Source organism: Pinus tabuliformis, chromosome 5_1, assembly GCF_031772625.1.
Source record: "Pinus tabuliformis cultivar Carrire ecotype Pingquan chromosome 5_1, CPIR1, whole genome shotgun sequence".
NCBI classification, from domain to species: domain Eukaryota; kingdom Viridiplantae; phylum Streptophyta; class Pinopsida; order Pinales; family Pinaceae; genus Pinus; species Pinus tabuliformis.
The window spans coordinates 47295650-47322139 of NC_142305.1; the positions used below are offsets into that span (position 1 = coordinate 47295650).

The 26490-nt window shown below is 39.3% G+C and overlaps 1 protein-coding gene across 1 annotated transcript in view; it reads left to right on the forward strand.

The window, feature by feature from the left end:
• SUT2 (sucrose transporter 2) overlaps positions 1-26490 on the forward strand; it is a 107714-nt gene that overhangs the window by 68827 nt on the left and 12397 nt on the right. Inside the window, exons 9-13 of the mRNA XM_089431689.1 lie at positions 3991-4374; positions 4566-4709; positions 4919-5152; positions 5252-5315; positions 5443-5486. Of these exons, the coding sequence (XP_089287815.1) occupies positions 3991-4374; positions 4566-4709; positions 4919-5152; positions 5252-5315; positions 5443-5486 (870 nt within the window). The remainder of the gene's footprint in view (positions 1-3990; positions 4375-4565; positions 4710-4918; positions 5153-5251; positions 5316-5442; positions 5487-26490) is intronic.

Here is a 26490-nt window from a genome sequence, read left to right on the forward strand (position 1 = left end):
ACTAATTAACTAATAATTATTTATGATTATTGTCATTTACATTATTTCCTATATATTTATTCATAACATTGCCTTCCTCCTCAAAAAGCTTTGTCCTCATGCTTGTTAATAACAAAGGCTTGATCTTTTTTTCGGCTTCGAATGTCTTTCTGTCTCGGAACTGTCATCTTTGTCGATACATGTTGATATGATCTTCTAAGTGACAAACAAAATTGTCGCACTGAGAAGGGATCAGACCATCCTAGATTAATCTTCTGTGTAATACTCTGATCACTAGATTTTGTAACGACTTATCATCAAAGGATTGGATTGAGGTTACATCACTATTCTTTGGAACATCAGTGTGTTGTTTCTGGTCTGAATGGTCCTGATACGTAGCTTGGTTGAGTTGTCTACTCTCATGATTCGAATGTCGACAGGGAACTTTTTTGGTTTGACATTCCCTTATTAAGTGTGTGGAAATTTTTTGATTTACTTCAGGGGACGATGTTGTTGAGTTGGTTACAAAACCTTCACTTGGAATGTTAATCATCTGAACTGAAACATCTAAGCATGTTGTTTCTTCAACTGACTTGTCTTTTTGAGTTGTCATATTCACCAGATCGGTATTCTTTCCCTTATCTTCAACTTGGACTGTTACGACTGGAAATTTCGACACTTCTTCTTGAGTGAATTGTTCTAATTTGTCTTTTAATGCTTTCTTATCATCCTTGAGTTTCTTAATTTGAGTGAGTAGACTTTGATTATGGTTTCTCAGACGTAAAAGTTCTTTGATTTCTAATTTATCAACCTTATTTTCAGTGTTTTGAATTTTAAGCTTTTCATCTTTTAGATCTTTGATTTGTTCTAATAAATTTTTATTAAGGTTCTTTAAACGTAAATTTTCCTCTTCTTGTTCTGATAAGTGCTGCTTGAGTTCCTTCTTTGTGACTTTAATCTTCTTGACTTGTACAATTAATTTTTCAACGTGGTCCTTGAGGCGAGAGATTTCTTCGTCTTTTTCCATTATTTCTTTGTAATGCATATCCATAAGATTTTTATGTTCGTGTTGTAATACTTTCTTGTTTTGCTGAAGTTTGACTATTTTGCCATTCTCTTGATCTTCTAGCTGCAATTTCTTGATACACTGGATTACATCGTTTGGTAGAAGTGATGATGGGATTTCAACTTGCAATGTGGATTATGTTTTCTTCATTTCTTTATATCTTGCCATTAATTCTCTCATATTTCTCGCTAATAATTGGTTATCTGCATCACTTAGAAGTTCGACTAAGGTAAAAGATTTGTAACATTTTGTGCAAACAACATTTTGATTTTTGAATGACTGTTGACAATTAGGGTATCCTTCTGAACAAAAAGGACATATTGCAAAGAAACCACTATTCTTTGTGGAAATCATCTTTTTTATTAGATTACATTGTTTGGTAGAAGTGATGATGGGCTTTCAACTTGCAATGTGGATTTTGTTTTATTCATTTCCCTATATCTTGCCATTAATTCTCTCATATTTCTCGCTAATAATTGTTTATTTGCATCACTTAGAAGTTCGACTAAGGCAAAAGATTTGTAACATTTTGTGCAAACAACATTTTGATTTTTGAATGACTCTTGACATATAGGGTATGCTTTTGAACAAAAAAGACATATTGCAAAGAAACCACTATTCTTTGTGGAAATCATTTTTTTTACTTCTCTCTCTCTCTCTTTTTTTTTTGGTCTTTCAGTGATTGATTTTATTTTTCGTCAAATGATACTTTGATCAAGGGGTTTAAAGTGACCTTTATAATATTTTTTTTTTTTTTAAATGAGCTTAGAGCTTTAAGGGTAACCTTTTTTTCAGTTTTATAATATATCATTTTTTCACCTCAACTTTCTTTTTTCACTCTTTATATATATATAATATTTTTTTTTCTTTAGTATTTTTTTAAATTTGCTTTCCCCTTTTTTTTATTATAATATTCCTTTATACACCTCTTTAATTCTCCACACACATATATAACTTTTTTTTTATTAATGTACGTAAATAATTTCAAATTGAGCTCATGGATAACTAATTACCGTCCACTTAAATTGATAACTCTTGTTTGGAAAATACGCTAATGATATATTAATCACTTTAGACAAATTGATATGGTTAATAGGCGTGACCTTTGGATTGTTAATGATATTGGCAACATTCAGTCTACAGATGATAAAGTGGTTTCAAAATTTCAATGGTAAATATTATTCTCTGGCAGAGAATAATGTAGTGGTGTATGGACTTAAGCAAAGTAGGATAACAGAAACTAATGATGGAATGCAGATGGTGTGAACGGCTGGGTTGGAGGAATCGGTTGGTCAAGTGGGTACAACGGTCGTGCAGCACAGTTGTGGTTGGGTGCAGCGAGCGGATGGAGTAGAACAGTCGGTTATGGTGGCGGTGGATGACCTGTTGGGTGGCGACGATTTGTCTATTGGCGGTGGTGGATATTACGGGTCGGTGATGGCTGAAGCAGGGCTAGGGAACTGGCAGCTTGAACTTGGTGGCTCGGTAGCTCAGAGGATTGCAACCTTCCCGATGTTCCGGTGGCTATACAATGGTAGTGGCATGTACGAGTGGACTACTGGCAGAGGGTGGACGTGGTTGTGAGACTGTGTGCAAGTCGAACAGGGATGGCGAAAGGTGAATGCAACTGTTAATTGCCGCGTACAACAATGGCAGGAACGCAGTTGTTAATAGTCGTGTGGTAACTATGTTTGGTGGCGGTTATGGTTTAGGAAGTCAACAAAAAAAATGATTATTTATTTATTTATTTTTTCTTTTTCTTTTTTTTTATAATATTTTTTATTTTATTTTATTTTTTAATAATTTTTTTAACATTTTATTTTTATTTTTATTTATTTTTCTCTAATTTTCAATTTTTAAATTCAACTATATTATTTTTCCTTTTTCTTCTTAAATGGCCAAAGGCCTTGTAGAATGGAGAATCTCCAAGATATGTGGCGAAACACTTCGATTATGACGACAACGAAGTTGACGAAAGATTGATGGCCAAGGGCCTGGTAATCAACCAATGTGGCTCCGATACCAAATGAAGCGAACAAAGTTCCTTCTTCAGATTAATTAGTCCATAACACTTGGAATATAAAGATATCCATGAGGATACAAATATTATATATAAAATGTGTGAATAAGAATGATGTTACAATGAGAACGAGAGGTTTGCTTATATACCAAGCAGGTGTCTCTTCATGGGGAGTCATATCTCATTTAGACATGCCTCTTCAACCTAATTACTAATTAACTAATAATTATTTATGGTTATTGTCATTTACATTATTTCCTATATATTTATTCATAACAATGACTAGCCTATAGACTTTAGTATAGCTCCTGTTAGCTTTGAAATTTCACCAATATAGATAAGATTGAATAAGCTAATTTTATTACTGTCTAATGAATAACAATAGTAGGTGAATGGGACTCAAAAGTACAACTAGTGTAAACACAGTGGGAGTGAGAAAGCAACTTCTATCACTCCTATACGAAAAACAGAAGGATATAAAAGCTAAATAACTAGCCAATAGTAATAAAGAAAAAGTAGTGCCAATAGCTTAGACAGGTACTTTCACATAGGTTTAAGTGTCAGGATGTATGGAAGTCGTCCAAAGTATTTACCTTAGTAACTCACTTTAATTAAATGAATTATTAAAGGGTAATGCTTTCTATTAAAAATGAGTTTAATATCTAAAGAACTGTAAAGTTTTTACATTAGTGAATTAAATGAATCTAGACTGCTGATCTGGACTTAATCTCAACCGTCAATCGCATTAAGAGATTAGGGTTATGGAGACTTCAATAAAGTACTGACTAGAAGATCTTTAATTGTATGGTGAATTGTTGTATCTTGACATTATGATTTCTTGTGAACTTTATCATGGACTTACTTTACTTATATTGAATTACCAAATCAATTTAATAGAAAAAAACTCACCCTGATCTCTGTACAGGTCTTTCTTTCGATATGTACAGCTATCACCATCTACTTTGCTCCGGAGATCCCATTATCCCCAAAATCAATACAGCAGGCTGGTGACATGGCCCCTTTGTTACATATTCAAGAGAATCAATCGAGGGATTCAAAAAGTGATAATATGAAATCAGAGGGGATTTGTGCGGATGGATATAACGTGCAGTCTCCCACATCAAATGCCAGTGTAGTAGTTCAGTCTCCCACATCAAATGCCAGTGTAGTAGTTCAGTCTCCAAAGATGCAAGACCAACATGAAAGCTTTAATGATGGACCTGGGGCTGTATTAGTCAACCTTTTGACAAGCATGAGGCATCTTCCACCTGCAATGAAATCTGTTCTTTTAGTAATGGCACTTAGTTGGGTATGTACAGTGAGCATGATGTGATATTTCTATCAAGCTAAATATCTGGAAATTGTCTTTATAGTGTGAATGAATAAAAGCAGTTTCTCCAAAATATTTTATACTGCATCATTTTTCAGAAAATCCTTTTTTTGTTCTTGTCAATTGGGGATTTGTTTTTGGTTTGTTAATCCATCTTTTCCATGATGTAGTTGTCATGGTTTCCATTCTTCCTCTTTGATACGGATTGGATGGGACGGGAAGTATATCAGGGGGACCCCAACGCAAAGGGCACAACAGCTGATGCTTATCATAAAGGTGTTCAAGAAGGATCATTTGGATTGCTGTTAAACTCTGTAAGTACTTGTGTTCCAGTAAATAGTAAATACCTATAGAATCAAGTTCTATATTTTTCTTATTTGAACTGCTTCATTAGTGTGAGCAGTAAGGAGCAGGCATTACATATGGCATTTATGACATCATTGTTTTGAATATTTATCTTCATGATAATCATTTGTTCAATTTTCTTACTTTTCTTTGTTGAAATCGTGATATTTTGATGTAGATTGTGCTTGGAGTCAGCTCTCTTTTCATTGAACCCTTATGTCGTTGGATGGGAACAAAAACTTTATGGGCTACAAGCAATTTTATTGTGTTTGCCTGCATGGCAAGTACAGCAATCATAAGTGCTTATGCTTTGAGTGAGCATCACAGAGGAATTCAATATATGATTGGCAATGTTAGCTCAGTCAAAGCTGCAGCAGTTGTTTTATTTGCCCTTTTAGGGTTTCCATTGGCAGTATGTTATCATGCCATATTCAATTACATTTACCTCTCACCAACTACTACTTTGCTGTATGGTATTTAGATGTTTAACAAGTGTACTGTTTGTTTACAGATAACATACAGTGTACCTTATTCCGTGACTGCCGAGTTGACTGCAGATGCTGGAGGAGGTCAAGGTTTGTCTTGTCATTTGCACTTTATTTTTTTTAACAATGCACATAAAAGAAATTTGTCAAACATTGTATGGTTAGTCAAGAATTTGGGTGCAGATAACAATTTCCTGATCACGTCTTCTGTTTGCAGGTTTGGCTATTGGTGTTCTAAACCTTTCAATTACTGTTCCTCAGGTAACTTTGTTTTTAGTAGACACCTTACAAGTGACAAGCACTTATGCTAGGGTTTAAGAGATAATTTGTGCTCATTTTATCCTGCAAATATGAAAATTTTAATTAGTGTTTAAGTTTGTTTCATAATACAACTTGTCCTTTAGCATAATGTTTATCCTGTAGTGTGCCCAACTGTATTGTGATAGGAATTGAAAGTGCCCTTTCTAGATAATGGGCAGTAAGACGAGAACATGCAAAGGGTCTCTCTATTTAAATTTTAAAGGCCCTCTCAGATGTAGTGAACACACTGATTTTTTGTTAAATTTCAAATACCAGCCACATTTATTTTCTCACAGAAATTTATTTTATTCCCAACAATTTATTTATTTACTCAAATAAACATTGAATTAGGAAAAATAAATCACTGGTATTTTTAACTTCTAGAAATAATTAATAAATATATCCAGCGGAAATTAACTCAGAGAGATCAATCACACATTGCAAAAATAATTCACCCACAACAATTCTCCGTCATCTATTAACCTGAAAAGTCTAGGCTTTTCAATCCACAAAGATAGAAGGAGAAATACAATATCCAGAATCTGTTGTTGGAAACACTGAGAGGGGGCTGAATTAGTATTTCACTTCAATTAGCTAATTTTTAATCTTCGATCATTAATTAACATTAGCATCAGATCAAACATAAATCATCATCACAACACTGTTCAATAATGCACAACATCAAAGGCAGTACACAGGAGATTTTAGGTGGAAACTCTTTCGGGAGAAAAACCACCAAACGCTTCTTAATATAGGTCTTCTTTAAAGATTACATCAATAGGAAACTCCAACTTCCAAGATTCTCCAGCTACAACTGGATGGAGGCTTTAACCCCCTGATTTATCAACTCCAACTGAAAGGACGCTTCTATGCCCTAATTGACCAGCTCCAATTGGAAGGACGCTCCAATGCCCTGGTTTTATCAGCTTCGACTGAAAGGATGCTCCAACACCTGGCACAGGCTCCAACCTGCCCTAGCACCACCTTGCTGCCTTGAAGTGTTTTGAGGCTCCAACTTGAAGGAGATTCCAATCTCCACCTTGCACCACCCTGCCACCCTGAAATTGAAAGATTAAAGAATAAGGTAGATCACACTGGTCACACTGATCAGCCACTGCACTGCACTTCGTAGCTACTGCTAGTAATAACCAAGTTTGCTGAGCACATCAAGCTGTTAAACCCTGGTAGCAATATGCATTCCTCTGTCTTTCACAAACTCTGTCCTTAACCATACAACAAGCCTTATACATGCAAACCCTAGCCAGCTCTGCTTAACAATATGGCAACATTATACATCCATTAGCAGTAGCAGCAATACATACTTTCACTGGTAACTCATCAACACATGCTCACTGCCAGGAGTCAACAACATACTCTGTAAGCACTCAATCTGATCTCAGTGACACAAGCCCTAGCAGTAATTCCAACTAAAGACAAAGCAATGATGTAATAAAATCCCTAGTAGCGATTCTGATCTCTTAGTCCTCATTCAAGCACAGACCAATGCATCATTCCCAACTCAGCTCTGTCAATTCTATTGTTATCAGCAAATCCCATTCTTGCAATACCATCTCACAAACCCTCTGTCAAAAACTTGATTACCACAAGCTCAGCAGCAACATACATGCTATTATTGGTAGCCCTTAGCCTTAACTCACTCGGCCACATTCTTGAGTCTCAGCAGTATATCATCACTTCAACCCTACAACAGTAACAACACAAGACTTGTACAAACAAAGCACCAGCAATACCTATGCTAGTCTCATGTTTGAAACCCTATCAGCATAACAATGTCCACACTTCAGTCATACTTAAATACAGGGGCAATTGAATTCACATGATTATAATGCAATTATCTTTGTAGCTTGCAAAGTTGCAAACTCAGCGACACAACATTATAATTAGTAATTACCAATAGTCTGCTGCAGGTGTTAGCACATGTGTATATAGATGCACACTAGATAGTATCCAATCTCAGCCCTTAACTGCCTTTCAAAAGAAAAAAACTTATATCATGCCCTCAATCTGCTGTATGTATGCTCCAGATGTGCAATCGTGAGCCAAACCTGCCTCTTGAAAATGACCACCTTCACCTTTGCAATAATGCCTTCAATCAACAATATTCACTTCAACCGTTACTAATCATCTAGCATACCTCAGTTGCATTGCTGACGTTTTCTCTGTCATTTATCTTGATGATTGCACAACCCAAGCTCTCTTATCAAGATAGCAGGTAGTCAATCATTTCTAGCACAGTCAATACATCTTCAATAGCTTCAGCTTCAGCATGGTCAGCAACAGAAAACATTCAACCATCTCAAGTCATCATCACACAGCAAACTTTGTCACCAGGCAGTCCCAATTTTAAGTAGTCTAGAAAACAATATATAAATCCTGCCCTCTGATTGCAATACTTCTGAATACTATTGATGATATCACAGATTGCATCTAATTTCGTCAAGAATTGTATCCTTCAACAGGTCCAAAGACACATTTTACCACTGCTTTGAGATGACTGAAATAGGCATCAACAATCAGAGATACTGCTACTTGAACTTGGCCTCAAACTTTCCTAGAAGATAACCAAATGTTATGAAACCAGCTCACAAAAAGATAGAAAAGATAGATCAACGCCTTAGAATTCAGACTCTTCGAGGGGGCAACCTCCTTTACATTACGTAAATGAACAATTCTTGGATGATACAAATGAAAAGACCTCCTTTTTATATATAGGAGTCTAAGGGGTCATAACATAATCAGAGCCGACATAACAATAATAATGTAAGGGCACAATAATAACAATAGTGGGCTTCTATGTGGCACAATAGTAACAATATGGGCACTACATGGGTACATCAATATAATAAGTGGGTTGTACTAATAACAATAAGGGGTTACACTAGTAGTATAGGGGCCTAACATGCCCTTCTCCTTCAAAAAGCATTGTCCTCAACGCTTGAGTAGTTCTTGATGCTATGTATAAAATTCTTGTCCTCCCATTGGAATGTCAGAAATGACCCTAAACCTGGCTTGAAGGGGGAACAAAATTATGCCAAGAAAATCCTCAAAACAGGTCTCTCATAGACCCTTTTACTGTGACCTATACTGTTCAATTCTTGGCCTTTAGCTGCGGCTTAAAAACAACCCATCTACGGCAGCTACCTTTATCACTTCTCTGCGGTCAAGATGTGCCCTTACTGTGGCCTCTTCTGATGGATAAAACAAGCCTAACTCGGCCTTCAATAAATGTGGCTCCACAGAGCTACTAGGGCCCTACAATCGACCATAAGTTGCTTCAAAAATTGATCATAAACAGCATTATGGAGATAGTCCTTTACAGACTCGTCCTTAGTCTCATCCACAAACTCTACTTCAGTTCAGCCCTCATTCATCCTTGAAACCACCTCAGGAACTTGGCATCAGACAGGCCGAATTCAGGCCTCAGGAGCCATATTTCAGAGGTTCGAAATCAGGCCTCAGACAGATGAAATTTGCCTTAGAATATGGTCTCAGTACCTCCGAATTGCCATAGAGAAAGCCAACGAAAAACCAATACCCAAGGACATAATATAACCCAAGAAAACCCCTCTCAAACTATGGCCTTTTTCAGCTGTGCGTGACTACTCTAGGCCGCAGAACTAAGTCACATGACGCGAGGACACGAGACACGGAGGACACGTAAATACTAGTATTCAATACGAAACGCAGCGACCTGGAAACAGGACACGGGGGACACGTTTTATATATATATATATATATATATATCGAAATATAGTTTTTTATCCATATTAAATTGCAGGTTGCAACTTATCTAATCAAATTAAAATATAATTAAACAAGGATATAACATTGTAAAATAAACATGGAGTTATGTCTGAGCCATGATCTCTGCCACCACAAATTTAACAAAAACATTAGGCCTATATTCATTAAACTATAAAAGTAAACTAGATTTATTAAATTTGAATACCTTAAAGTTCTCCATTCAGTGCTTTCTCGATGTATTGATACATCTTTTAAGCTCCTTAATTTTAAATCACAAAATTGTTTTCTGTTTTGTAAATCTATCTTTTTCTTCATCATTTATTGGTCTCTTTATACCTATACCTTGGATATTTTCATGATTGTCATCCCTTGTTTTACACCTTGGTCCTTTATCCTTATATATTCAACCTACATGTGCTTATTGACCTTAGGCGCAATTTTTTGACAAACCTCATGTGATAGACTGCAACACTGATCCCCTAGAAGACAAATAAGAGCACTAGTGGCAACTCTGCATGATATTTTAAGATTGATTTTGAGACAGACCTTTGGGGATACATTTTGAATCTTTGATGGTAGCTATGGTGATATTTGTTAGGATACCTCTACCCTCACACAAACGAATGATGGATCTGCTGCTCCAGCGGCAGACTTGTGCATACAAATTGAGCAAAACAACTCAAATTGCCCCAGAGATGAAGCTGTTGATGTCAAACATGCAGATGAGGGCATTTCAGAAGTGAAACAACAACTCCCTATCTTTGCTAAAAATTGCCTACAAGGAGCAATCAATATTTTGAGAGACCATTTGGAAACCCTTGGTGATGAAAGCACTTAAGGAAGTGTAGGCTGATAACAATGTAGATATTAATGAAGGAGCACGTCAGTTTAATGACAAAAAGAACCGGGAAAAATCCATTGCGTGGGCTTTAAACTACACTTTTTAGTGGGGTACGTATTCAACTGGAGGAAAAACGTTAGGGCAATGTTTTCGATCAACGGAATACGCGTTTTCCAGATGCAGGACACGATGAAAACCGACGAATACGTTTTACGTTTTACAGGACATGATGAAAAATGTTTTCGACACGTTTTAGGGCCGTTTTCGTGTCTGGCACGTAAAATACGGGACACGGGACCTTGGAGGACGTGTCCTGTGACTTAGCCGCAGAATAATTGCAGAGATGTAAGTGTGTTCAAGTTCATGCTAAAGGAGGTTGAATGAGCCCTTTTTATATCGATTGATTGAAGGGACATCAATAGGTGGGGGGAGGGGGCGACTTGATCAGTTGGGGGGAGCTGACTCCAAAAATTCAAATTTTGAGTATGTTTGGAGCCAAAATCAATTCCTTTTTGAGGCCGACTTAGCTTCCAAAAATTAACAAATTTCCCTTTGTCAAGGCACTCTTTTGCAAGCGAATTTAACCTCCAAAAGAGTTTAATTAAAATCTTCAATAATAGTCCTTCTTGGCCTCATGATTTGATCAAACGTTTAGCCAATTGTTAAGCTGCCACATCATCTCATTTTGGGGGCTTCTTGACCGTGGAATGGGGCTACGAATTTGATGAAGCAGATCTCCTCAACCGTGAGGAGTTATGGAGCATCCCACCTACCGTTGGAATCGACACGACAAGGAGAATCAAATGAAGATGGTCTTGCTTGCAGGAACACTGAGCTTCTCATCCAAATTCTTCATCGAAAGCGGGGCATCATGACCATGCAACATGAGCTTCTCATCCTTCCAGGGCTTCTTGACCAATGGAGCTTCCAATCAATGCTTCCATAGGCGAATATTAAAAGTGTTCAAAGCTTGATGTTGACATCAATGGCAACACCATTCAACACCTGTAACTCGACTCCCATAGAATGAATTCGACCTTTAGGAAATCAACCTCCGGAAGAAATCGGCCCAGATAATCAACTAGCAAAATCGACCTGCGCCCTCCTTGCGTGCCACACTGCGCACTAGGGAAAAATCGGCCCTCCAACAACTCGACCTTCTACAGATCAAAATTGATCTCCCTCTAGCAACTCGACCTTCTACAGATCAAATTGATCTCCCTCTAGCAACTCGACCTTGCAATCTCCTCCACTCGGCCTCCTGGATTCGCCCTCAATCCACTTGTACTTGTCCTTCTCTATGCCCTTGGTTCATTGAGCCACTCAAACTTAGAGAAAATCACTCTCTCTCCGTGAGGACTCGCTCACTTGAGTTCTGTGTGTCTTACCTCTCCACTAGGCTTCCTTTATAATCTTCATTAAGCTCGAACCCCTAAACCTGATCTCCCTTCTAGAACATCTTGGAGATCAACTATTGAGATTATTTCTAAGTCATTCAGATAATTAAATTATTTATCCTTAGAAAATGACTTAATAGTCCACAATAATTAATTTACTTTAATTATTGTACTTTTCCTAAGTTAGACTTAGGAAAGAAGACATAAATCTCTTATTCCACCAAGCAAGCACCTAGAAGAGACAAATAATGTCTTCCACATGCTAAGATGCCAAGCCTATGCAAAAAGACCTTCCGAAGCTACCACTAGCTTCAACAATTTTATCTAATGAAATTCTTGATTTTTTGAGTAGGTTTTGTGTTGAAGAGATGTAATATTCCCACTTACCATCTTGCTTTCACATCGAGCGATATATTTTCCTTCAAAAGTTCTGTGCCCATGCAGCTAGGATTGAATACTCCATTGGGATTCAATGTTTCTATATAATATCTTGTGTATGCATTCAAACGTCTCATATATACACCTGTATGAAATGTTTGCTCTGAAGAGTATCTCTGATATATTCATGAAGCCTGATATATGCAATGGTCTGCAACAGATGTGACATTGTAGAAATACTACGAGTATATGTGAAGCTTGATGTATGGAGTGGTTTTCAACAAATGTGACATTGTAGTATTGCGAGTCTATATATATATATATAGAGAGAGAGAGAGAGAGAGAACTTGGGTATTGTGCTACAACTATTATATGCTTAAAACCAATCATGGGGCAACCCTCTTTTCACCTCTCTATAGAAGTTCATCTTGCTTATTTTTTGTATTCAACGTTGAACCATCCAATCTCTGTACCTGTGTAATTTACATTTGCAACTCTGTGTATCTCTATATGTGAAGTTTTATACATTTTTTTGCTACTAGTCTATGCTAATGACCAATAGTGCACATGTTGAAATGGTGGTGTAATCTTCACTTGTGGCCCCACTCTAACCTTCTAATTAAGGCTATGAACCTACATATTCATAAACCCCTCATGATATTGTATTTTTTTTTTACTATGTTTGGCTAAGGTTGACCTAGTCAATCTCCTTGGGGTTAACGCCCCACCCATCGTAGTGTCTATAAATTCACACTTGCCCTCATTTGTATAACACATTCTTTTATCTTTAGCCAAGCGCTGTCATATGTGATTCTTTAGCCTAAGGGTTTTTTCTGTTCATGTGTTCATTTTCTCTTCTACTTATGTGTTAGAACTCAATGGTGATTCAGGGTTTGCTGGTTGGTTCCATTTGATCCTACTCTGTCTCTTGTGATCTCAAGATGGAATTAGAGTGTTAATTTTCTTATACTAGATCTAATTTACTTCAACAAATTATTAAAAACCCATAAATATTTATCTATAATATTTCTGAATTTGCTGATAAAATAGATACACTGGTATAGTAAGTTAGAAAATAAAATGCAGCTGAAATAAAATGGAGAGATTAATCATACTACAACAAGTTTGTACCCAACACAATCTTCCTTAAAAATAAAGTTTTCATGAAAATACTGGGTTAGACCTGTTACCCACCACCAGCGGGTGACACCCATAGGATAATTTTTCTCCTAGATATGTCTTTAGCGACAACCCCTTGTAGCCACTAGATAGCTCGATGTGCCACCATCTTCGCCACCTAAGCCAACCATTATGTGCCTTTGACCTTATGTTATGATCATATGTTTGAAGGTGGGCCTTCCAATCCCGAAGGTATGGATTTTCATTATGTAGTTGGGTATTTTTGCTTGCTTATCCTGGACACATTTGGACATAAATTAGCAGGGGGATTCGACAGAAAGAATGGGCTTGGTATGTACTCTTACTCTTGTTCCCTTGTCCCAACTTGGTGGTTAGTCTTGTATCCTAGTCCCGTGGGATCCCCTTTTTTGGCTACTAGCTTTAGGAGTGGCATTACATGGGAAACCCCGATTTTGGTTGCGTGGTCCCGCTTCCCAACACCATATTCATCACTCCCCTCTGCTCATTATAACCTGTTTTCACTCTTTCCCCTTCCGGGTCCACATTTGTCCATTGGGTCCTGTTACCGCTCAATCTAGTAGGGTCCTAAAAGGGGTTCCTAGAGAGCAAGTACTAGGTCAAATGGCAACAATGGAGCAATAACCCACTGTCACCTCAGCTAAAGCTACCTGCTCTTTACAAACTTTCACTAATGGGAGAAGTCTCGGTATAGGGGAAATCACTAAGAATGGTATTCAATGAATAAGACGTAGTGATTTCAATAGTCTGTTCAAAGGAGAGACTCTGGTGAAAGGGCTTACTTGCTCAAGAAGCAAGATGAATGGCTCTCCAAGAAGGGCTAAAAGGAAAACTAGACCTAGGAATGAGGAGTATTTCTTGATGTAACGTGCCCTAGACCTAAGAATCTTAAGAGAATAGGGTTTTGTAAGCAATCTTTATGAAATTAGAGTGACAAGGTTGTGAGATCACAAAGAAACCCTAGCGTGCCCAAACAAGGTCAAGGGCTTACAGTGAAACTTCAAACAAAAGGTCTTGACCAAGTGAGGGAGGAGAGGATCAAAGAGATTAGATTTGACTTGAGATTTTAATGCAATGATCCTTAATGAAGCCACTAACCAAAGGAAAACTAGGGAGAATGGTTCTTGAGCTAGGGCTTGGCGAAACTTGAGATTCAACCGTTGGAATGGCTTCAAAATTTGGAGGACCTCTCAAGGACCCACCAGCGCAGCTCTAGACCAAATTTCATCAAGTTTGGATGGCTACAATTGATTTCGTGTGATGCCCTAGGAGACACTAGGGTTAGGGCTTAGAAAAGGAGAAAGAGGGTGAAACAAATTTTAGTTTAGGTGATCACCAAGGAATAGACCAGTGCCTAGTCTATTGGGAGAATGTAGTCAATGAGATTTCGATGTTTAAAAGTTTCTTTATCCAATCAAGGAGTTCCCTAGCAACTTCGCATGGCCCTAAAGGCAACAATTAGGTCACTAGGGAAATTTATACTTCTTGATGTTGCAATTGATGACTTATCAAGGTAATTATGAAGATCATATACCCCTAGGAACATTCATTCACTATACCAAGCATGAAACATATGAAAAACCCTCACAAAGTCAAGATTCAACAAATTCGCATTTCTATTAGGGCAGCAACTCCAGCTTCATGAGTGAAAATTTCATACATTACACATGACATGAAATATAAAATAGATCATGAAAATGACACTTACAAGTATAGCGGATATATCCAATCATCAAGAGAGACAAAAATCAAAGCTCTAAGACCAAGAGAAGATTTCCAAATATCAAAATGCATCAAAGATCTCCAATTTGTCCTCCAATAGCTATAGCGAATTTCTCAAGAATAGATAAAAGAACCAATCCAAGTGATCATCAAAATCAAATGGCTTCTCATCAATTTATATCATCTTATAAGGGTTTGATTTGCCTAATTAGGGATAATGATGCCCCAACTAATAAAATAATGTGCAAAAATAACATTACTTGGTGATGAGCCTACCAAGATAGCTCCATAATACAAAAATAAGCCTCTAAAGAGGGAAAAAGATAGATACAATAGGTCGAAGGGCCTTTGATGAGGCCTAGTGGAGTCCAATGCATGCCAAGATGAAGGGATGGGCTCCAAACATAGTGATAAAGGGGGTGGTCCCTTGATATCCAAGAAAATGACTTGTGGTGCCCCTAAGTGGTTGTTGGGGCACAAAACATCCTCATGGGTCTCCAAATGGATCAGAAAAGCCTATATCCTATTTGTAACGACTGGAAGAATGATGCAAGCCCTCCCTTTGTCTCCCACGGTGAGACATATCCTCATTTGGACCTTGGATCAACTGCCAAGTGTGTGGTGCAAGAGTGTAGCCGGTTGGGCAAGGTGGTCCAGTTGCATCATCATTGTCAAATAAATGGAACATGAGCAAGCAATGAGTGGAATTGAAGGATCCCATGATGTGGCAATATGCTCTCTGCTATGGTGGAGGCCCATGGCTCTCAGCACTCACCCTACAAATGCAAATATGACTTTCTGGAGGACTTGAACCTTGTATAGGGAGACCAAACACACGATGAAGACCCACCGACAATCCTGTATAAGATCCAATGTGTCCCCTCATCTTCAAGTACAACGAATCATTAGTGCAATCGAGCAAATAAACTTACAAATCATGGAACCAAGTGGACACATCATAGTGGCATGCCCCTCCATAATGGGCTTTAGAATGTACAAGTGTCTCCAAGTTCAAGAAGAAGGTTAACCAAGGACCCTATTAGGTGGTTTCAACCTCTAAGGGGAGTGACATGTCCATGGTACATCCATCAAATGGCAGGTGGCATGTGATATAATGATGGAATGGAGTGGGGCATCAGGGGAAGGCTACAAGCCACATGCCTCAGTACAAGGGTAGCTATAATGAGGGAAGCCCACATTTGGTTGTATGAATATAGGAGGAAGCAATCATGGTACATGAGTTACCTCGACCTTTGTTTTTCCACCCTTCTTCATATGCCTTTTTTTTTGTAACTGTTTGGGGCTCCAGGGGATGAGAGCATGAAGTGCATGATATAACAGTGAATACCCCCTTAAGGTTAGGCAATTCATCGCCCACTAGTGGTTGGGACAATCATGGGTTCCTTAGTGATGTAGCGAGCTCATATAGGGGCCCTAGGAACCAGGGTGGTGGCCATAATGATAGGGGGTAAGTCTCATGTTGGTTTTTTCCCAGATGCTAAATTTGTATGTCCCAACCATCCTTTGCATTTTATGGTACCTTTCCTATTGAGAGTGGCCAAATCATGCTTTCAACTTTCTTTCAGCTACATCAACCTCCAGAGCATCGTTTGAGGCCCAACCCAAAATGTGGACAAGGGGAGGGGGAGGCTAACTCCTTGTGGACCCAATGGACAAATGTGGACCTGGATGAGAAATATGTGAAAAGGGGTTATAATGAGCAGAGGGGAGTGATGTATGTGGTGTCGGGAAGCGGGACCACGCAACCGAAATTGGGATTTCCCATGTAGTGGCACTCCTAAAGCTAGTGGCTAATAAGGAGATCCCACGAGACTAGGATACAGGGTTAGCCACCAAATTGGACAGGGGAACAAGAGTACAAACCAAGCCCATTCTTTCCGCCAAATCCCCCCACTAATCCATGTTTAGGAGTGTCCATGATAAGTAAGTAAAGATACCCAACTACGTAATGAAAATCCATACCTTCAGGGTTGGAAGGCCCACCTTCAAACATATAATCATGACAGATAGGCGAAGGTGCATAATGGCTGTCTCAGGTGGTGAAGATGATGGCACATTGAGCAACTGGTGGCTGCAAGGGGTTGCCGGAAGAGGACTATCTAGGAGAAAATTTTCTCCATGGGTGTCACCCACAAGTGGTGGGTAACAGGTCCATAAGGACATAGCTTCCTATTCCCCTAGTCCACACTTTAGGTCTGGCCAGGAACGATGCCCTGGAGGTTGATTTGGCTAAAAAAGGAAAATTAAAAGCATAATTTGGCCACTTACAACAGGCTATGTACCATAAAATGCAAAAGATGGCTGGGACATAAAATTTTTGCGCATGGGAAAAATCCAAACATGAGCCCTACCCCTTATCATTATGGCCATCACCCTGGTTCCTAGGGTCCCTATCTGAGCCCCCTGCATCATTAAAGAACCCATGATTGTTCCAACCCCTAGTGGCCGATGAACTGCCCAACCTTAAGGGGGTATTCGTTGCTAATCATACACATCATGCTCTCATTCCCTGGAGCCCCGAGCAGTTAAAAGAAAGAAAAATCAATAAAAGGAAAAAAGGCATATGAAGAAGGGTGGAAAAGCAAAGGCTGGGGTAACTCATGTACCACGATTGCTCCCTTCTAAATTCATACACCCATGTATGAGCTTCCCTCATTATAGCTACCTTTGTACCATGGCATGTGGCTTGGGGCCTTCCCCGCTACCCCACATTGTTCCATCACTATTTTCATATGACATCTGCCATTTGATGGATGTACCATGGATTTGTCACTCCCTTAGAGGTTGAAACCACCTAATAAGGTCCTTTATTAAGCTCCCTCTTGAGCCTGGGGACACTTGTACACTCTAAAGCCCATTTGGAAGGGCATGCCACTATGAAGTGTCCACTTTTTCCCCTGATTTGCAAACTTATTTACTCTATTGCTCTAATGAATTGTTGTATTGGAAGGTGAGGAGACACATTCGATATTATACAGGACTGCAGGTGGGTCTTCATCTTCGACTTGTCTTCCTATATAGGATCCAAGCCCTTTAGAGGGTCATGATGGCACTTGGAGGGTGAGCGTTGAGAGCCACGGTCTCCTCCACAATAGAGCATTGATTGCCACAACATGGGATTATTCGACATTGCGTTATGCTTGCTCGTGCCCCACTCATGCAGAGATGATGATGCACTTGGGCCACATTGCCCAACCGACCACATACTTGCACCAGACACTTGGCATTTGATTCAGGGCCCAGATGGGGTTTTGTCTCACCTAGGGAGACATGGGAGGGCCTGTATCATCATTCTAGCACTCATGGATGGAGTATGGACATGTTTTATCCAGTTGGAGACCCATGGGACCATTCACTATGCTCCACGACCACTTGCCCGTACCATAGATATTTTGCTTGGAATCCAAGGGGCCAACCCCTTGGTCATCATTGTGAGAGGCCTCCTCTTCATCTTGGCACATGGAGGACTTATCTAGACCTTCCAATGAGCCTTTTGCACCATTATTCTATCCTTTTGGCCTCATTACGAAGGCTTGTTGAGTACTTTTGAGCTATTTGGTGGGCTTGTCACCAATTAGATTGTTATTTTGCACATTAGAGTCATTTTAGGGGCTCATTAGGCTAATTAGACCCATTCGAACTATTGGAGGCTCATATAAATTAGAAATGAACCTCATTTATTGAACATCAACATTTGGATTGGAAATAATTTCTCTAAAAGAATTTGGACCTGCAATCTTGGACGAAATTTGGAGTCTCTTAATGCATTTTGATGTTTGGATTAATTTCGCTCTTCTTTCTTGGAGCTTCTTTAGCATTTTCATGGTGGATGGATATATTCTCTCTGTCTTGTAAGTGAATTATGATCTTATTTTCTTTTATAATGAATGTCTAATGCATGGAATTTTTCTTACAAAGTTTTGAGATGCAATTTATGCAAATTTGCTTGGATCATTGAAGATTTGGTGAAATTTTGCATGTGTTACTCATTGAAAGTCATTGAAGAATGAATGTTCCTAGGGGAAGGAATAATGTGCATTTAATTCCTTGAAACTCCGCCTTGTTTGTGTCCTTGAAGTATAAATTTTCTTGAGGGTACTTAGTTGCTGCCTTGGATAGGATAGTGAAGCTTCAACTTCCTCTAGGCCTGCTTGAAATATCGAATTTTCCTTCATCAAGAGCAATTTGACTCCATCTTTCCCCAAGGAGTAGGATTAGTTGCTTCTAAAGGTTGCAAGTTCTCATTGTGTTAAAGATTGTTAGTATCTAAACATTGTAAACCTAGATTGTATGAGAATCCTTATTCGCTTGTTCCCTCTTAGAAACCCTATCCCATAATGTCGAGGGTTTATAAGTATTCCAAGATATATGACAATCTTGGCAAGAATGAAATTATTCAATGTCTAAGTTTTGACATAATATCCCTAGAGCTAATTAGGGTTCAAAATCCCTTAGAATTACATAAAAGGTAATGAAAACCCTAGATAACCTTTGCGCTATTATACATGTAGATTTTGGTTGTACTTGCCAATAAATATTGCAGGTACATATTGAAGGAAGAAAAGTTAAGGTAGACAATGTTGATCCTAGGAATAATAGCTTGGTAAAACAAGCTGGATCCTTGGGCACAAATTGACTCATATGAAAATGGACCATAAATATGCTAAGACGAAGACCTTCAATTAGAAAAACCCTACAAGGTTTGTAAAAGGAGGAACTCAAGGTATGTTTAATACCACATGATTTGTAGCTAGTTTTCTTTATATTAAAAAAGGGTACAAATTGTTGGTTTGAGGGGGCTTGACCCAAGTTCAGAGTGTGCTGCGCACCAACAAAACCCTCAACTACTGGCCCTTTCAGCAACGACCTGCAAGTAGATTGCAGTCTCACCCAAAGCAGTTATGGGAGGCTGCAGAACCAGGCTTCTGCAACCGAAGGGATATCCGCGCAGTGGCGCCATGTATTTACTTCTACTTTATATTGATCTTATAACTTCGCATGCATAAGAACTTCGCGCAGATGATTAATTTAACAAATTCACATTAAACCCATAAACTCTAACAAATAACAATATATCTTACAATTCTTTGCATAATTCAGTGAAAAGCATGCATAACCAGATACATAACAATAAACAATAAACACATAAAGAGATGCAACACTTTGCCAAAACTTTCTTCTTTATTAAAAGGATCTTCAATTACATGCACTTCTCCGATCTACGCACCTAGTTGCAGGTGGTTTGCACACTTCGTTGCAGACTCTTCAAGGTCTCCACGCACTTAGCTGCGGAGCCTTCTCCAAAATACATAAGGTTGAAAGATACGACAATCGAATGATCTCTTCTGTTATGTTCTACTTCCTCCTTGCTAAGGTATTACACATCCTTAAATACATTTCATCATTATAAGAACCATGGTCCACATGCCATGGATCCATAAAACAAGGACTAATACCCGATACCCGTTACAAAATAAGGGCTTTGTCCCATCCCCAAAGCCCTAAAAGACCGTGTGATAAATATATCCTCGCTAGCTTTGTGCGGTACGCTCTTTTTGCGAGGTATTTTACCTAAAACTTGGACCAAGTTGGGCCATGCCCAACACAAATAATTTTAAAATTTGCTTTATATTACTAACTCTTTCATGTCTAGGGTTTGAATCATAAAGCTTCTTGTTAGGGTGATTAATCTCTAGATTGAATCTACCCTTTGTCATGCTATCTTTTGCCATTTTTTCATTTTGGTTAAACCCTAACCTTTAGGGTTCACTGTAAAACCCTAACCGTTTTGATGCTTAGGGTATGTTAATGATGAAACCCTAATCTACTCAGGGTTTGTTGATAAAGTTTAGAACACTTGATAAAATCCTACTCTCTTGATGTTTAGGGTTTTGGTAATGTTATGGTAAAACCCTGACTTTCCTTTTCTAGGGTTTGATGTCTAGGTTATATAATGAAACCCTAGATTTTTAGGGTTTGATGAATTAGGGTTTATGACAAAACCTTTTCTATAGTCAATATAAAATACTAGGAATAAAACCTTAGGTGTATGTGCTTTTGTATGATTGAAACCCTAACCTGGTCAATATTGTTGTATTTCTAATTTTGAAGTTTGATGTTTGTATCTAGGGTTTACAATAAAAACCCTAGTAAGAGATTGATATAAGTTTATAGGGTATAATAATGAAACCATAGATATAAAATATTAGAATGCTAACTTGATTGTTGATATCCATGATTTAGTTTTGTTGATGAAGTCTAGGGTTTGTGACAAAACCCTAGTGGAGGTTCATGTAAAAAAGGGTATGAAAGATGTAACCCTTGTTGAGTGTAAACCTAACTAAGTTTAAGATGTCTAAAGTTTGATTTCTTATTTTGATAACCTTAGATGCCCCCATTGTGATGATATGCTAAACCTATATTGATAATTAATTTCATGCTCCTATACATATATTGTTGATTTTTGTAGCTTGGGAGGTACTCCAAGCCTTGTGGATCGTGGGTTTGGAGGAAGGAGCTCCACAAGTGGCCTTGTGGGCTTGAAACCCAAGCTTGGGGTTTTGCACCCATCGTGATTTGGGCCAAAACCATTAGCACATTTCAATTTTCAACATGTGATGGATGAGGATGATAGCTCTCGTCGAGACGAATCCGACACAATGAAGATCACCCGATTTCGAGTTGTAGGAATTGAGATATGAATTTTTGAAGTTATGGAGTGGGTTTGCACCAAATGAGTTAAGGTCGACTTAAGTTTAATAAGCCTCTTGACAGTTGGACAAGCCCTTGTTGGACGTTTTGAGAAGCCCTTCTTATGTGTATAAAAAGGAGGTGATGGAGGATCATTTGAATACATCCATTTGTGCAACACAAGGAAAACAAGAAGCTCGTAAAAGAGGAGAGATATTTCCATGGAGGCCGCAATACAGAGGCTACTTCAACAAAGGAGAGGGGACGTTAAGGTCACCCTTGTGACTGTTTTGGAGAGCGAAGTCACCTTGTTGCAGGTTGCAAAATGAAAGGAGCTCAAATTTGCTCCTTGGGGACTGTTTGAAGAGGCAACAAGGTCTGTGTGAAGGCCGCACTCATAGAAGGCTGTTCTGGGCAAGAAAACCGAGGAGAATCCTCCCTAAAATAGGCCGAGTAAGGGACCTCGCTGTGTTGATTAGGCCGCAGGCCTGTAGGTTTTGTTTTGAGGGTCAAACAACCCTAAATATGGAGCTGTAGGTGCCTCCTCAAACAACGAGGTCACTTACCTTGTAAAGAAAAAGAGGCCGCATAATTTAAGGTGGGTTTTGGCATGATCGTTAGGCTGTTGTAGGCTATAGGAGGAGCCCTAACCAATGACCAGATTTCTGCCCGTGAACAACAGTACAAAGGTGTGTGTTTTCTCCATAAGTGACTTGTGTTGGGTCCGTGATTTTGGATCAGTTTGGATGGGAGTTATATTGCAGTCTGTGGGAGCCATTTGTTGGGGTTGTCTTGGGTGTTAAGAAACCCCAAATAGGAGCAGATTTCGTAGTGGAGTAATTGGTGTTCTAAGAGAGGACCATTGGAGAAGTCTGTTAGCAGCCATGTGGAGGGGTTTCCTAGGTGTTGGATGTCTTAACTAGGAGCAAATGCTACGAGGATTGGTCAAGCGTGGTCTGATGGAGGGCAGCGTGATAGTAGATCAAGTGTGGACGTGGATTGGGCATTTATGGTCTGTTGGAGGACAACGTGATAGTGCCCAAGTTGGATCCCGGTGTGCACCATCTTCATGGACCTAGGTGATTGCTAGAGAGGCAGTTGTTGGAGCTCAAGGGTTTGATTACCCAGGAGTAGTTTGTGGAGCCCTAAACTTGTGTGTGGAGAAGGACTTCTACAACAGATGATGGGCAGTCCTCCTAGCTTGTGTTCATTGTGAGAGATGGACATCTTGCAGTGATAGGTGGTAGCCCTTCGTGCCGTTTGTTGGTCTTAATTGGAGCAGCGGAGGAAGACCATAGTGGGCTAAATTCCCTGAGTAGCAATAGTGGGCAGATTGAGAGTTGTTCACAAATGGAGTTGTGAACAACTTGACAAGAGTCTCGATGTGTTGATGGAAGAATGAGAAACTAGTGAGTAGATTGATAACCGAGGTTTAGTGGCCAGATGGACCTGGAGCATTGATAGAGGCAGGAGCTGTAGATCTAAAGCCGAAGGACTAGGCAAGTACAAGGTACGACTGGGAGGGGTTGAGAGAGCATGCGACAACCATATGGTTAGAGTATTTTGTTGAGGGTAGATTGGTCGTCGATGTACTGACACCAAGCCCTAGTTTTGTATCTTGTACTAGTGGATGTATGAGGGCCATTATCTCTGGTATGAGAGCCCTAAACTGTTGTATTATATGTTGATTAATATAACGAAGTTGGGTTGAAACTTGTAAAAAGTTGTCTATATTTTGTGCATGTGTGATTTAGTGCTGTTTATATTCTGTTGTGCAAAGTGATATCGTTGTGATTCTTGGTTTGATAGCGTCAAAGATTTTAAGATTCTATCCTAGATCCTAGATCGTGGAAAATCAACATATATGTTTGTACTTGTTAAAATTTTTGTAGGTACATAGTCTTCAAAATGTTGAAGATATTTGCCTACCTAAGACTTGTTGATGATTTGATGATGATGTTGAGCATGACGGAAAGAGGGAGTTGTAAGAAATTTGATGACATTGAAGTTTAATTTAAAATTAAATAATGACATTCCTGAAGGAATGAAGTTTTTGAAGGTCAAAGTTCTTCGATGACATGATGATGTAAAAGAAAGAACCCTGTGTGACTGAAATAATAAAGTTGTTCATGGATTTATCCACTAGTTAAAAGAAACTTGGATGAAAAAGATATATATCTCCCCAGTTAAGATGGAGGGCATATTATGACAACTATAGTAAAAGACCTTGAAGAAAGAATGAGATTAGAGAATAGCTAAACCACTACAGATGGTTGTTCATGATTGATGAAGTTATAAACGAGATATAGATGTTCTGGAAGAAGTGCTGAGGCTGAGTTTGGTGTTGTTGGAAAAATTAAAGTAGGAAGCCTCCCACGAGATGTATTTAGATAATATGATGATAACCTAAGCAACATTAGAATGATTGAGGACCCAAGAAGTTTGTGCTAACATATATATGTGTGTGTGTGTGTATGTGTGTATTGAAAATTTGATACGAATTGGGGTTGTGACTGTACAGGTAGATTTCTCCATAAGAAGGTTGAACATTTTTTGAAGCATGCTTGGACTAGTGGATATATCTGATTCAATTAATAGGAGAGATGAAGCATCTTAGGCTATGTTACCCATCTTAGGCACTACATGGGTAGTGTATATAAGAGAAATTTTTTCTTCTTGATGGTCCTTAGCCGACACCTAGCAGCCACTAGATAGCTCGATGTTCCATTATCTCCGCCACTTGAGCCAGCCATGTGGTCCCTTGCCCACTTCTTATGATTGTATGTTTGAAGGTGGGCCTCCCAACCCCGAAGGTATGGACTTTCATTCGTATAGTTGAGTAATCTTCCTTACCTTTCATGGGCACTTTGGGGCATGGATTAATGGGGGGATTCGACGGAAAGTGGGACAGGTTTGTACTTTTGTCTCCACTGCCCGATTTCGTGGTTAGCCTTGTATCCTAGTCCCGTGGGATCTCCTTTACTGTCCATTAGCTTTAGGGTTGGCACTACATGGGAAATCCCAGTTTTGGTTGTGTGGTCCCCGCTTCCTGATGCCATATGCATCACCCCTTGTTAAATTTAGATAACAATGGTATGTTCTATGCTTTAACACAATTTACTTCAATGTTTCTTATCAACCCAATGACAACTTCAAATTATCTTCAGTGGCAGTCACATTAACTTATAGACATTGCCAGTAAATGTAGATAGACCACAAAAACATATGCAGAAGACAAGCCAAGACAAGAGGACCCAAGATGTGGCAGATGCCAGGGACAAACTCTAATGTGGGGAAACCCTTTGATCAAATCTTCTTATTATTCTTCAATAGTTCAACAGAGAGAGAGAGAGTACAATATCAGAAATACATGCCCAAAACAAATTTGCTAAATCAGCAGTGAATGCAGCCCTAACCAGAAAGTCAACAGTGGTCAAAGCTGCCCCAAAACGTCCTCCAATTAGCTCGGTCAACAACAGAATAATGCGGCCTCCAAAGAGGGTCAAAGTCAACCCAAAACAAGCTCGGTCAACCCAGTCAAAGTCTGCTATAACTATGCGGTCAAACCAGAAAGTTAATGCAACAGTCAACTTAGTCAAACAATCCCCAATCACCTTGAAATTGATGCCAAAGAATGCGGCATGCAGAAATCAAAATTTTGCCCCCAAAATAGAAGTCAATGCTAGTCAAATACTGCTGGTCAACGCATGCCCTAGTCCTGAAATTTTCGACCTCCGAAACCAATCTAGAAATTTGCCTTCCTTCCACACGTGCAAAGAAGAGAGCCTCCAAGTTATACAAACCAATCAAGAGAGGAGAGAGAAGATGATGTGATGAGATGAGTGATGGCCAAATGAGAGAAGGGTCACTCCTATTTATACAATTCGTTGAGGGTGAGGAGACACATCCATAGGGCTTCATGAGCCTACATTCAACTGAGGCTGACCTTGACAATTTGTCCATGAGAAAGAATAAATTCCAAATCTGCATGTCAAAATGAGATGATATTTATATCGAAATTGTACCTCTCAAAAAGAGGAATCCACTGCAATAATCATCTCCATCATATGAGCTATCCTAAGGTGGAATTTGGCCCTAGCTACCAATTTTAACACTCCCTCTCAACTAGGGAGAATTCCACTTGCCAATCCATCATCATGCCAACCTGTCATCTTGTACCATCCCTGCCATCAATGTTCTGTACTGGTCTGCTCTGCTGAACCATGAAGAAATAATGAAGAAGTGATCGAGAGTGAGACATAAGATCATATCACTCTCCACTGACAAAAGTCAGTCCTTGATCCCAGATCAAGTTGTTGGACACCATGCATCCTAGTCATAGGGAGTAGAGCAGTACACGATGCGTCCATCGGTAGTGCTATGGTCCCTAATCATCTTTTCCCAACTCATTGGCTAGATGAGAGGTACTTCCATGAGTCCCAGACTCTATGGGTAGGATGTGTGCGGGGGCATCAACAGGAGAAGGTGAACCACTCATCCTACTCATATGCCATAGGACCACTCATCCTATGCATATGTCAATCATAGGGGAAGGTGAACCACTCACGCTACACGCATGTGTCCGGGTAGGGAAAGGTGAACTGCTCACCCTACACACATGTCAACCATAATGGGGTATCACAGGGGAAGGTGAACCACTCACCCTGTATCCAGCGCACCACTAGGGGAAGGTGAACCACTCACCCTGTATCCAGCGCACCACTAGGGGAAGGTGAACCACTCACCCTATGGTCGCTCATAGCTCCAAGAAGTACCCCACGCCCCCAGGAGCTCCCAGAGCTCTATGTCCAACTCATACGGGACCCTCATAGGAGGGTCATTCCACGACTCCAAGTCTCTCTCGAAAGGTTAAGAATTTAACCTTCCCCAAAGGCTTCGTGAGAATGTCGGCAACCTGCTCATTTGTTCTAATATGTTGGAGCCTATCTGCTCCCTGTTGTACCATATATCGGATAAAGTGGTACCTGATATC